This window comes from Amphiprion ocellaris, chromosome 14 (genome assembly GCF_022539595.1).
Source record: "Amphiprion ocellaris isolate individual 3 ecotype Okinawa chromosome 14, ASM2253959v1, whole genome shotgun sequence".
Taxonomy (NCBI): Eukaryota; Metazoa; Chordata; class Actinopteri; family Pomacentridae; genus Amphiprion; species Amphiprion ocellaris.
In genome coordinates this window covers 11,253,164-11,267,724 of record NC_072779.1, presented here as the reverse complement: position 1 = coordinate 11,267,724, position 14,561 = coordinate 11,253,164, and the positions used below count along the sequence as shown (strand labels likewise).

The 14,561-nt window shown below is 42.8% G+C and overlaps 1 protein-coding gene across 1 annotated transcript; it reads left to right on the top strand.

Annotated features, from left to right (window-relative positions):
* Positions 1 to 432: 432 nt before the first annotated feature.
* hunk (hormonally up-regulated Neu-associated kinase) lies at positions 433 to 10,604 on the top strand. The gene is made up of 9 exons (XM_023281276.3): positions 433 to 1,121; positions 3,731 to 4,023; positions 4,786 to 4,841; positions 5,094 to 5,229; positions 5,337 to 5,464; positions 6,597 to 6,723; positions 6,847 to 7,015; positions 7,211 to 7,373; positions 8,317 to 10,604. The coding sequence occupies exons 1-9, from the start codon at positions 882 to 884 to the stop codon at positions 9,063 to 9,065; spliced, it is 2,061 nt and encodes a 686-aa protein (XP_023137044.1). The 5' UTR covers positions 433 to 881; the 3' UTR covers positions 9,066 to 10,604.
* The last annotated feature ends 3,957 nt before the right edge of the window (positions 10,605 to 14,561 follow it).

Sequence of the window (14,561 nt, the reverse complement as noted above, 5' to 3'; positions counted from 1 at the left end):
GCACAGACAACATTTAATTAAGACCATTTGTTGCCATTGAAATGTACCTGCCAATGTAATTAAATAGTGTCTGCACAGAGCATGGTGTGGCCAACTGGGTAGCTACTTTACGCACAATTCTACCTCCATGAATAAAATAGACAGGTACCCAGAAATCACGTTAGAGGAATTTTAAAATAGAAAATAAATAACTGTAGTGATTCTGTTGCTGTGTCTCTTTTCCGGCTACAAATGTATTCTTTGTTCATACCCATGTACTATCTGAGCGCACCACGAAAAGCACGGTGCGCAGCGGCGTGGCGGTGGTACCGGGTGGAGTTATCCCCCCTTGTTCTCACATGCGCTCCGCCCGCCTTACGCTGATTGGATTGAAAATTACCCCGGCTACCACTATCGTGTCTTTTTTGCCTCTTCACCATCTCACTAAGAAACGCCCACCCATGAGGACCGGGAAAGTCACTTCAAACTGGAAAACAACACGCTGCCTGCACACACTATCCAGGAGATGTTTGGAGAAGAGGCACAGAGCGTGTAGCTGACCTGTACCTCCGGCTGAGCCATAGATATTTTTTAAGCCCCCACAAGTATTAAGACAGGCTGCGTCAGTTAGGCTACTAACTTTCCATCACTGAGTCTGTTTTTTTGTGTGTGTCATTTTAATCTAAGCTCGGAAACTGCTGAGTGCGCTCACTGGATATGCGTGGAGTGAACAGGTGGCGCAAAGCTCCGGTTCCCTTAATTTGTCATTAAGACGCAGACAGAAAGGAGTTGACACACTTCACTGGACGATAAGCATTTAATAGGCTGTAGGAGGGAGAAAGTCGCGCTGCGTATTTTCCTCCCTTGGTTAAAGGAGGCACTTGTCAATTAGGGGAGCTGTGATGCCAGTTGCGGACAGCGACATGGTTGTGGACAACAGCCACGGGTTATATGAGGGGAAAACCCCAAGTAGTGCCGGGAGTGACAGCGTCCTCCCGGCTTCTCTGAGCAGTCCTGCGGCTGACATCCTGAAGAACTTCTACCACACCAAACGGGTCGGGAACTATTTGATCGGGAGGAAGCTGGGAGAAGGATCCTTCGCCAAAGTTAGAGAGGGTCTCCACGCGCTAACTGGGGAAAAGGTAAGCAGACTGCAGCATGGAAATCCAACAGGGTTTAGACAAATTGTGTATTTTATGTCATGTTTGCATTATTTAAATTTAACCACAATCTCTCACTTGCCATCAGAATTAATACAGTTAATTTAACTCCGCTGATTTCTTGTCATTTTAAAATTTAAAAATGCCACTTTTTGGAGGCGCTTATAATATTCGAAAATCATGTGGTGCATGTGGTGAAGGTCTGATATACTTAAACTTTAATTTGACTTAAACATTATTGGCATTAATTAACATTTTAGTAATGCAATCAGTGGTCCCTCATTGGAGAAAGTGATCAGCCCCGCTTGCAACAAGAGCCGTTGTCAATGCAGCACCAGCAGCCGTTGAACCTAGTCTATGCGCAGCAGGGCAGCTCCACTGACAATATTTACCTATTGTATACCAGAGACAGAGAGCAGCTTCTTTTCCCTAACGTGTTGGGTACTTGGCTGTGCGCTCTGTGGCTTTTTGCTGAACCTCTGCTTTGTTTGCTACTGGTGGTGGTTGTGGTGAGCTCATGATCTCAGCGCTGTGGGCGCGCAAGCCTGTGGTAGGGACGGAGAGCCAAATTGGCCGGCCTATGAGAGCGCAGCGCTGCTACTTGCATATGAAATCATGTCGTTGATAAATGAGGGCTTCAGTCTCATTATGATTCCGCCAGCGCAGGGCTTTGATATGGGCAACCATTGGCCACTGGGTGCCTTTGTCTCTTCAGGCTTCTTTTTTTTGGGAAGCTGCCAGGACATTTGCATATTAGAAAAACAAGCACCTCCTTTTTTCCTGTGTTGCTCCCTGTAAGGCCATGCCAGTGTACAAAGCATGCACTCGGAGTGCAGATTTTAGGCTCTGAATCGTGCGCATGTGCACTGAAAAAAAAATTCGAATTAAAAATATGTCTGATTAGATCACCACCCCCTCCCAACTCATTCTGTTGCTGTGAGGAGAAAAACACTCCTCTCCTGCTCCCCCCCCGTTTCTCTCACTGTCTTTGTTGAGGATGATGCAAACACTGGCAATCGCACAACCAAACACATCTCTGCCTCTCTATACACACTCTCTCTCTTTCTCATTCATGTGTATACAGGGGTCCAACAGGCGCAGGGAGGGAGAGGAGGGCAGCGGGTTTATTCAAGCAAAAGAGTAGTCAGGGGGGAAAGGAAGCAAAGGAGGATCCTTTTTTTAGCATCACTAGAAAGTCAGTTAAGGATACAGGGATGAGACCTGGGGTGTGTGTTTAAAAGGCAGGGGGCCTGAAAGTGAGGAGAGGTGATGGTGCTGTCATGGTCAGGGGGTTTGGGAGGTCATCTGCAGGTGTTTTTGATGTCTGTAACCCACTTTCCCCTCCATGCTCCCCCATCCTCCCCCTTTTTCTGTCTGAGGGGCGCCGATAAACAACCCAAGCCCCCCGGCAGGGCAGGGCGCACCCCTCCTCCTCTATACCCCACCCCTCCTCATATATAGACTACTGTAAATACAGTGCCCCATCCCCCCCGCCATACATACCCCCTTCTTCTTATCCACTGCTGTAAACACAGACCATCTATTACTGCGTTCTGACAGCCCCACAAGGGCGCACATACATGCACTCGCGCAGCCAGGTTTAATTAGCAGCTGTAAAAAGGGTTTTAGAGGTGAATCAATTATCGCAGTTGAAAGGATGAACGTAAAAATGAAAGACAAGCTGAAGGGCGAAAGAAAGAGAAGACACATCTCACCATTTCATTAATGGATATGGTGATTAGCCTTCACTGGTCATGCCTTTCCATGTCTGTGAGCTCTCCTTGAGATGATTTGTTGTATATGGTGGCCACGCTCTTGAACCCAGTCTAGACGGGATACAAGGAGATGCGGGCAAAAGATGAAATAGAGTAGATGAGTATGTTATTGAATGTAATTATCTACAAAGCGAAGCAAAGTGTTTGTCATTGAATCGAAGGACATGTTTTGTGGCTTTTATGAGGAGATCCTGCAAGTTTTCTTCTCCGACAAGACAGCAGGAAGAACACAGAAGAGCAACAGAATAAAAAATAACAAATCTGCTTGGAAATCCACTTTCCTAGCCTGTGGAGTCTGTTTCTGAAATAATTCATCACACCACAGTTTGGATTCCGCATTTGTCCCGGCTTCTCGTGTGTGTTCAGCTGCAACTAAACTGTGGCAAATGGGGGAACATCAACTGTCCATTTGGCTTCGGCACCTTCTCTATATATAGGGTAACATTTGCTTTTCCCCTAGTTTATGATGGTTCAGTAACTCCTTCAGCTCTAACACACAAACACACACACACACACACATCCCCCTCCTGCAGCCTCAGGGCCTTATAGCGCCTGGGTTGCCCCACACTAGGAGCAGCTGTGAGGGAGAGGTCAGTGTCGAGTTATATACCCCGCCACAGATTGGATAGCTCATCACCTGTTACACTCCCTGAAATCCTTCCTTCAGCACACAGCAGTGCACCAGTCTTTTCTCCAAGGGTATTACTTACAATATCATATGTTGTGAGGTTTAAAACTCCAGCTGTCAAGTCAGTGCTTTGTCTAAAACAACCTCACTTCATCCTCTTACTTTTTCCCTCTCCTGTAATTGTCCAGGTGGCAGTGAAGGTGATCGACAAGCGGAAGGCCAAGAAGGACTCCTATGTGACCAAGAACCTGCGGCGGGAGGGCCACATCCAGCAGATGATCCGCCACCCCAACATCACGCAGCTGCTGGACATCTTGGAGACGGAGAACAGCTACTACCTGGTGATGGAACTGTGTCCCGGTGGGAACCTCATGAACCGCATTTACGACAAGAAGCGCCTGGACGAGAGGGAGACTCAGAAATACATCCGGCAGTTGGTGTTGGCAGTGGAGCACTTGCACAGAGCGGGCGTGGTGCACAGGTAAAAAAAACCAAACAAACAAGAAAAACAACAACACACAAATGATTTGCATAAATGAATCTGAATGTATGGACAGACATCCATAAATCAGAGAGCACGTGCTGTTGTGCTAAAGCTGCCAATAAGATCTCTGTCACACGCGATCCTCTTACTCAAAGTGAGGGTTTAGACCTTCTTGTGCACACACACTATTAATCCGAAAAGACAAATCAGTCTGCTCAATATCTGCAGTGTGATTATGAGCTTTTTCAGAGACCTTCTAAGAGTTTCTTAAAAAAAAAAAAAAAAAAAAAAAAAAAAAAAGTAATTCCAGAGCAATTTTCTTACAATACTGCTATCATGCTATTATAAAATGTTTGATTCGGTTTAGGGATGAACAGCATGTACACTGCATCTCTAAATCAAATGTCAGCTACATATTTCGCCAGGCTCTACCCAGGAAGATTCAGTTCTTTGTTGGTCAAAGCCTGGGAACTAAATTTCTATCATGGCGAGATGGCCTATGTAGATAACTGTATAACAGGATTTCTGAGACTGAGGAGGGATTTTTGGAGACACACAATAGACTATGAAAATCAACCAGCTTGACCCACATTAAGAGGGTCATTGTGTGTCGGGGTTTGGTGGCGGGGAGGGGTTCGGGGGGGGGAGTAGATTCCCGTTGAACTCTTTTGTATGATGATGAAGGCTGAGATCAGTTATCTAATACAAACTCTGACTGAGCAGACGTTGACATCTCCTTTGTCCTTCTTTGTCTTACAGAGATCTGAAGATAGAAAACCTCCTGTTGGATGAGCAGGACAACATAAAGCTCATAGGTAAACCAAGATCTGCTGAAATGTTTGTTTTTTTTGTCATCTTGCATGTACAGTTGTAAAACTTGATGCTATATTTTTTACATTTAAATATACAAAAAATCGTACAGCAAAGGACAAAAGTATTATTGAAGCAGTTCATAATATTATTTATATAATAATTTATGTCAGCCACGACACTGTTATGCAGCTTCTTTAATGGGTGAGCTGAAAAAAATCACAAACAACACTCACCCCAGCTTTTTTCTACCTCAGATTTTGGCCTCAGTAACTGCGCTGGCATCCTGGGATACTCAGACCCCTTCAGCACCCAGTGTGGAAGTCCAGCCTACGCTGCCCCAGAGCTGCTTTCCAGAAAGAAGTATGGGCCAAAGGTGGATGTCTGGTCAATGTGAGTTTTTACAGATATAATCAACACTGCAATAACTATAAAGATAAATATATGTCTTTATTTCCTGAGTGTACCCAGAGCTTAAGTGTGTCCTTTGTGTTTTGCAGTGGTGTGAACATGTACGCGATGCTGACTGGGACTCTGCCGTTCACCGTGGAGCCCTTCAGCCTTCGAGCTCTGCACCAGAAGATGGTGGACAAGGAGATGAACCCTCTACCTCCCTCGCTCTCTACTGGTAAATATAACAGTAACAGTATAAATGTTCACCAGTTGTATGAGGATAAATCTTACATGACAAGGTGTTCCTTTGTTGTGAACTAAATGTGACTGACTGGTTTCAGAATTTTAGGACAAAAGGCTTAAGTACTTGTGTCTAAGTGATTTACCCTCCTTGATTAAGACTCTATTCTTCCTTTATAATCTTCTAAAAATAAATTCTGCCTTCAGACAACATCCTTATCAAGTTGTGTTAACAATTTACCACTGACCAACGTGAGCAAACAGCACGTGGACTTTACAGAGAAATTTAAGAGAACTGCAATGGCCACTCATCAAACACACACAATAAACAGAAAGAACTGATAAAGCCGCAGATACACGTTTCTCAAGAAAGTAATCCTAAGTGATCAACATGTCAGAAATGTCAAACGTAGCAGGGTATGACATAACATGTGTGGCAACGAAAATGCCACGATGCTTGTCAGAAAGGATCAGCGTACATTGTTGAAGGTTTTTAGTGGCGTCTTTGGCACTGCATCTAACAGACTGTGCAACGGTAGCTTTTCTTAATATGCAAATCAGAACTCCTGAGAAAGTTGTTCACCCTGTTGTGGACTTTGAAAAGAAAAAAGAAAACAATAGGCTTTTCCAACTTATCACTGGAGTCATGTTCATATGTATTGAAACTAGAATTACAAAATATTTACAAAGGTATATTTAAAGGCAGATCTTTACAAGCACTGTGTGTGTGTGTGTGGGTGTGTGTGTGTGTGTGTGGGGGGGTGTTTAGGTAGAATACGTGTTTGTTTTAGTTTATTGGAAGGTGCGGTGTTGTACCGCTGTCACTCCTCCTCAGCGTGTCACAACAGTGCTACTCACTAATATGTAAATCAGGGGATACAATCCACTTATGTAGCTATAAATCACGATAACATCCCATCTGAGTTATACAACAACAGAATGAATGTTCTAGCAGGATAAGAACTAGGACAAGGAGGTGGAAAGCCAAGTTTGTGGTTTGTGGGTATGAGCTCTGTCGAGACAAAAGTAATTGTGAAACCTGTAATAACATGTTTGAGCACTGGGAACGTTTCCACTTTATGAAGTGAGCGTGAATGTTTATTCTGTCTCTCTTTTTCTTGCCTCAGCTGCCATCTGTCTTCTGAAGAAGCTTCTTGAGCCAGACCCCAACAAGCGTCCAAATATCCATCAGGTGATGGCCGACTCCTGGCTGCAGCTGGCCAACAAGAACACAGGGGCTCCATACCTCAACAGGTAGACTCACATACATTTAAGATCCTCTGAGGCTGTCTTTTGCATTAGTAGGTCAACTGCTTCAGGCCATTTCTAAAGCATTACAAAACTTCAACTTTCTCGTTCGTCCTTTTCTCTGATAAGGATCCACATTGAAGAAATAAACCACACGGTGCTGCTGCACATGACGGAGAAGATGGGATACAAGCACAGCGAGGTTCTCAGTGCTGTCCTCACCAATCGTGCCTGCCACACTTTGGCCGTCTATTTCCTCTTAAACAAGAAAATGAAGAGACTCTCCAAAGAATACAGGGTAAGGAAATCCCATCTCCACGTTTTAAAAGGCGAGACAGTAAAGGAAACCATTTGAACTTTTACACACAACAAGTGTTTCTTGGTGTCAGCCCAGTTTCTGAGAGTTACAAGATTGGAGGAATTTGACCTAATAAAGCCTAGTTGCACAGCAGGTAAGGCTCATTTTTAACTGTTGTTTATTACTTCTGCTCAGGAGATGCAGTTCCAGGAAAAGAAGAAGGGAGAAAAGCAGAAAAATGAATACTTCCAGACCCAGTGGAGAAAGCATGTCGACAAGCTCACCATCCCCCCAAAACAGACGCCCGTCTACCTGGCTGTCAGCAAGGGGCCCAGCAAGGAAAAGAAACACCGAACAGGTGAGGGTTCATGCAGTACAGTACATTTTGTATATATAAAAAATGAAAAAAAAAAGAGATTTGTTCATTCATTGTATCTGTTTTATTTACCTTTATTCATACAGGGTAGGTTGACTGCGAATGCATGTTCTTGTACAGCAACGACCAGTGTCACACATACGTAGTTCCCCATCCATCCATCCATCCATCCATCCATCCATCCATCCATCCACTGTTTGTCTGTCCGTCCATCCATCCAACTACCCACCCATTCATCCATCCATCCATCCATCCATCCATCCATCTGAGAGGAAACATCCTGGTGGACAACTTGAGTCAATCTTGGGGCAAAGACACAAACACCTATTTATTTAATTTAATGTAACTGTTGATAGTCTAATGTATTGACTGAGAAAGTATAGTACAGAAGTAAGTATATGATTTGGAATTAAGCTGAATTTAATCTAGCAAAACAGCATTAATTCCAGTGTGTTAAAACCAGGTCAATGATTTTTAACAAAATGTGCCATGATCTGATGAGGCCACACTCCTTAAACAGGAGCTTGCAAGTGCCACATTAGCATTAGGACAAAGCAGAAACCAGATCTTCTCTCCTTCTTGTCATTTACTTGCAAATGGTACTGAGAAACCCCATGGGCTGTTCTAGATCCAGCATATCAGGATGGGCTGGTCTTCAAAATGTGAAAAATTAGGACAGAATGTTCCTTTGCATATACACCTGGCTGTTAAATGCCCTCAGAGGATTATGTACATAAAAGCTTTGACGTGACATATATAACCTTGAAATGTTATGTAATCGGTTAAAAGTGTGAGAGAAGCTGCATTTCTCAACTTTTCGTTCAGTTGTGCAGCAAGTTGAGCAAAAATTACATTTGTAATAAAAATGTATCAAAGAAAATATAATATTTCAGAAATGTTAAAATGTTTCTCCTTTCCTCTTCAGGTCTTTTGCGTGCAATTACTGGTGGCCATCGTAATTCACCTCTGGCACCACCTGGCACAGTTGCTTCTTCTTCTATGGAATATCTAGAGATCCATCCTCTCTTTCCCAACACGCCACAGCAGCGGAGACGCCTGGCCACTCTGCCGCAAGTCAACACGAGCCCGGAACACAATATTCCCGCTCCACCAGCACCATCACCGATCGGCATGCATTCCTTCGGCTCGCTCTCCAAAGCCGAACAAATTGAAGACACCCCGTCTTCACCCTGGTACAAGCTGACAAACGGGACTCTGTCTCCGCCCCGCCACGTCTCTGCCTTCCAACCCGACTCTTCTTACTTGAAAAAGGCCACAATCCCCAGTCCACCTGTCCTCATTGTCAACCCGCAGCCGAAGAAGAGCATCTCGTCAGAGTGGTGCGGTTCTTCAGACACCAGTGGCAGCCCTCCCAGCACCATAGGAAGCCCACCTGGCAGTTCGGCTTTCAGTCCACCGAAGTCTGCCTTCAGTCCCCTCAACCCCACCTCAGCATTCAGTCCTCCATCCAACAGCGGTAGCAGTGATCCTGAGAGCCCAACGCACCGCAGCAAGTTCCCCTCTATGGGCATTGGGCAGATCCTGAAGAAGAAGGTCCAGCTGCAGCCATTTACATTCCGACCAGAACAAGTTGTTGAGGAAGTCGTTTCCCCACCTCCTTACCCCATGCAGACTCTCCTCTGTGCTTCGGGTGCACTAAAGACTCTCTGCTGAAGAATACAAAACAAAAGATGATGAAAGAAAGACAGAATGAATTCAAGGCCACTCTCAGCAGTTTGTTGAAGTTGGAGAGGTCTTCCAGAGCGGCCTTTTGAACTGTGAACTGTCCCTTTATTGCTACTGAGCCACTTTTCATGACGGACTTGATTATTTAAAAAAATGACAAAACAAAAAAAGACAAAAAGGGTCAGCAAATACAACATTCTATCTCTCATTACTGCTCTTATTATGTAATAAGAGGTGGTGACATTGAGAGGATGAGATTTGAAATGGATCCCTGAGCAATGACTAAACCTTGCTGTGTCCTAGATACAGAGTGGACATGGGACATGATGTAATATGGGCCTTGCTAACTAATGTACACACACACATACGCACACATGAAACACTGTATTATAGACCAAGTTAGAAATACTAACTTATGTAATTTTACTGTAACTGGTTACTAATTGAGTCGCAGACTGATTCACACCAGCTAACACATCCCAACTCTTACCCTCACCCTGATTACATGTATTCAGTAAATGTGTTGTCTCTGTGAAAACTGTATGATAGCCACTGTCTTCCAGCCAGCTGGCACTGTATCCTAAAGGCTGACTGGAAGAAGCTCACTGCACTATTCTTGAAAACCAAAACCTATAGCTACAATGGTGTTTACCATCTTTTACCTCACTGCATTATTCATACATTAACGTATAACGGCGGTCAATTGTGACATGCTTGTGTGGATTTTGTCACACCGTTGCAGTGTCTAAGCGTTGCCCTTAGAATCAACACACTGAAAGAGACGTAGGTACCAAGAGTAGAATGATACTCACTTTTTATATTGTTGTCTGTCACTCAGCTACGATAATTCACAGTCGGAAATTTTCACATTACATAACCTGTAATGTTGCCAGGTATAACAAAATGTAATAGTGTTTGTCAAAACAGAAAATAGCTGTTCGGTCAGGTTTAAACAAACACACCATCAAGCAGAAAAAATAGAGCATCAAAAGCCTTATGTAACTGATCAACCTCCCGAAAGGCTGACGGTATGAAAGTAGGAACATCTGTGAAAATAATTCACTTCCTTTTGTCTTAATGCTGTAGTTTGTGCAATAGTCTTAAGTGTTAACTGCAATGATGAGTATTTGCCAAGAGCTCCCTGAGAGTGATGTGAAAATTGTTCCTGTAAATAACAGTACAACTGTTGTACTCTTTCACTTATGCCGTTCTGTGAGGGCGGAATTCTGAAATGTCTATCAAGCTCACATTTTCACATGTTAGTTGACTCTACGATAAGGCTTCCACAGGCACACGAGGCTTCTCACTGTTAAAATGCTGTAGAATCTCTTCCTGTCCAAACGAAAAGTTGCATGAGTCAAACTGTACTGTCACCATTTGAATTTATGTCTTTGTAACTTTTTTTCGGTTGATACTGAGATTGATACAGACTCGGGGGGTCTTTTGTAAGATTTTGTAATGGATGGTTTTGTTTGAGTGTCAAGAGATTTCTATCCTGTACAAAGTATTTTAAATATTTATAAGGAATCCTTCATGTGTCTGTCTGGTCTTTGAAATGCACCTGTGTACTGCCTGACCTCGTTCTTGTACATCATATGTTCTTCGCACATATAATAATACACACATCATTAGCTGAAAATTTATAAAATTAATACGTTTAAATAACTTTAAGCAGCTGATCCACAGAACATTCTTGGTAATTTATGTATAATTTACTCAGAGCCTGAGGTGTATAATTCATTCCTAAAGCTCTCAGCTCCTCGAGGACTTGGCGAAGATTGCCCCTTCTGCTACACGAGGTTCCTTTACAACCTCAGTGCCACTTGTCTCACATACCATATATATTTCCCATGGGAAAACCTGTGGTGGGTAAAAAAAAGAAAAAACACTCCCTGCAACAGCTGAAGGACTCATACACACACTTATGCTACAACCCCTCCCTTCCTCTTCACTAACACACACACTGTAGACACTAATCTACTCAGCTGTGACTCCCCTGTCCCCATAATAAACCTCTTTGGGTGACACTGCCTAGTCGAGACAAAGAAGGGGGATCACCAGAGCTCTGAGACAAACATGCACATACATTGGACAACACAAACAGGGATGTCTGATTAAATCGCCGTGGCTAAGCTGATAAAAGCGGAGGGGCAAGAGTGGCCCTAAAATGCATTAGAGCCAGAGCCTTTGTTTACCAAAGACAGGCTGACAGTTAGTCAGAATCCCTGGGAGGTCTGTTGAGAGAAACGGCCAACGGTCATAAAAACTGTGGCTTAACCACAGTTTAAGGATATTACCGGGCATGGACAGGTGTTACCTGTACCTACTGATCCCCACTGCACAGGTAACATCTGTGCAACAGTAATTACTGCTAGGCAACTCTTGCAATTTTTATCTCTATGGAAAATAATGTTTTTTAAAAAAAAACAAAAAAACTGCAACAGTCAGATGGGACACTGCAATGGGGAATATCAGGTTTGGTAGCAACATCCCTAAATACAGCAATAATTAAGTAATTTACCAAAAAATAACTGGTCAATTTCTGAAATATGAACATTTACTTTCCTTCTAACTGATATTAATATAAATGCTATATATTTTGATTTTATATTGTTCAAAATGAATCATATAGGTTACAAAAATGACCAGAATAATAGTTCAGTTTATCCAAAATAAATCCTATAGTTTACAAAAAAACAAAGCAATAGTTCGAAGATCTTTAAGGAAAATATTTGGAAGTTTGTTGCAGCCTCACACCACCTTTTCAAAGGTTTTGACTGCAGTGGCACGTCTTTAGTCTACGCACAATTTCAGGAAACATTAGCGAATGTAAGAAATCCACACTGATGAGATAAAGGGGAAAACAAATCATTTTCCTTGACACCCGGATTATTTTAAACCTAATCTGTGTGTGTAAAGAGGTCAAGTAAGAATGATGGTAAACAAACACTGCCCTCACCATCCCAACAGGGTTTGGGCAATAAGCAGATTTTTTTTCTCCATCATAATCATTTGATGGAGATATTAAGAATGCCTACTGTGACATACAATTAATGTATAGACCAAAAAAAAAAAAAAAAAAAGCAGCTACTGGGTAAGACTTCATTAAGAAAATATTACAAAAAAAAATATTTTTTTTTTACATCAGAGTTATATTATATTGGCGTTCTTATGGCTATTATGTTTAGTTTTTTCCAACATTATCAAGCTTTATATTTGGACTCATACACACCTTTAATATAATACAGCCGTTCCTGTCAGATTTAGACAGAAGTTGAACACTTTATGCCTTTGCTGTATTAAAAACGAGACAACCAGGGTCGTGGTATTCACAACATATCACAACAGTACCTGTTTGTCATCTCTCTCCTTGGACAAATAAAAATATATCTGAATATTCAAATCATCAAATGGACCACTTAATGTCCAGCAGGACTTTATTTCTGTCAATCTGTTCAGGCTTAGATCCTGATGACACTAATCCTGTTTTCAGCCCACTCCTCGTCACATATACGCACACACACACTCATACCAGGGTGTCAGTGGCGATGGGACGAGCCTTTGTGTCTGAGAAAAACAGACGATTAACCTGCTACACAGTGACGGACCCCGGGGATGTTCTCACACACACACAAACACATTCAGACGAGCTGAGCATTCTGGTTCAGCCTCATGGACCAGTACTGCCTTCCTCAGCAGCTTTCACACGGGCAACGGAGGAGAGAGTGAGAGACAGCCAGACTGTACCTGGCAGACGCCGGTGTACACAAAGACGTAGGGGGGAAATAAACAAGCAGATGTTTCTAATGAAGTAGGAGGCTTTGAGCACTCAAAAGAGATTTGGGTTATTCCGTCAGACGAGCCACTGACCGGCCGGTTATACTAGTTCGATCGCAGACACAGATGAAGGTGATTAATGAACTGAGAAGGCTGTTGCTCATCAGAGACGTGTCTGTTGCGCACTATTTGTAAAACAAAACTGGGTTAAGTTTCACAAAGACTCTAGCTCATCTGATACCCACTGAATCCTGAGATTAATTGGGAAATTCAACCTCCCAGATAAAGGGGTTTACTAATTGACCCGCCATCTAGTCTGGGCGACACAAAGACAATGATGACATCACCCTGCCTTAATGACTTTTGGTCAAACATATGTTGGAGAATCAACAGCGGAAAAAAGCAGGCAGTGGCAATTAATCAAGTCAAAAAAAAATAATCATCTGGGTTCTCGGCTTTTGTTTTCTTAATTAAATCATTTCTTTTCTTTTTTTCATGATTACAAACAGAAATAGAGAGGATTACATATTTTTTTTAAATTATATTTGCATAAGCATAATGTAAATAAATGCATATTTGTGAATACATTTTGGACAAAAATTAGATGTTTAGGCAACACAGTGGACATGTGCTTTTCACAATGCTGTGGAAAATCAAGAGTTAAACCAGAAATCCTGCTATGAGCAACTGGTGGGGTGTGGCCCTTTGTCAGAGAAAAAACAAATATTATGATGGAAAAGCAGAAAATTGGGATTCAGTGAGAGAAACAAGTGATGATTTAAATATTGTATGCTGGAATAATGCTGCTTTTCACCTTTCACAAAACCCCAGACACATGCATCTCATTTCCACTTTCCTCATCCCTCACATCATTACAGAGCTTTAAATTGCATAAAATTTAGGTCTCTCAAACCAGTAAAACAGAAACATTTTCCCCTCTCACAAAGTAATCCTTTTTACTGCATGGGAAAAAAACAAACATATTTTTCAAACTTGGCACACAGGTGGCACTCCTTGAGATATTTTTTCCTCTCAAAAACAAGATCAGAAATTCAATCAAAGAGCACAGAACAGCCAATAGGATCTCAGTGTCTGTGGCAATAGCAGCATCAGTCTGAGCAGCCATTGGTCCGTTGTTTCACACAGGGAGGACTGTAATTGGCTGCCAGCGTGTAGAGGCTTCATTGCCTCCATGGCAACATTGCTTCCTTATTGCTTAGGGAAGGTGAGAAGGAGGGAAAGAGGGGAGGCGACTTTCGCTCAGACACTACCTCTGCATTATTCATCCTTTGTCCCCAAGTGCTTGTAGAATGTGTGTAGATGTACTGACTGATGTGTGTGTGTGTGTGTGTGTTTCTGTGTTGGTCTTGGTTTGGGTGGTAATGATTGGTTGAGACATGAGGGGTGATCGGGGTGAAACCGGTGCAATAATTGCACTCAGCAGTGCAATGCATCCAGCAACACCATGTCTATATATAAAACAGCTAAATGAGTTCAGAGGCCATTCACTGAGACACTGCCTTCAAATCCAGTCTCAAGCCTATAAGCTTTACTGCGCCGAATGGAACAACAAACAAACTGGGAAATATTCTCCAAAACGAGCGTGTTACAGGGCACAGCAGCGCACATGTGGACAGTCAACTGGCCGGCTGGCTTGCATCATCCACTCACAGGATGGATGCAGGTGCCTCATCCTTAAACGAGAGC

Excerpts from the sequence above, each read along its gene's own strand:
- hunk (XM_023281276.3), top strand. The coding sequence starts at position 882 with ATGCCAGTTGCGGACAGCGACATGGTTGTGGACAACAGCCACGGGTTA. Across the intron at positions 1,122-3,730 it reads ACGCGCTAACTGGGGAAAAG|GTGGCAGTGAAGGTGATCGA; the intron begins GTAAGCAGACTG and ends GTAATTGTCCAG. Across the intron at positions 6,724-6,846 it reads GGGGCTCCATACCTCAACAG|GATCCACATTGAAGAAATAA; the intron begins GTAGACTCACAT and ends TTCTCTGATAAG.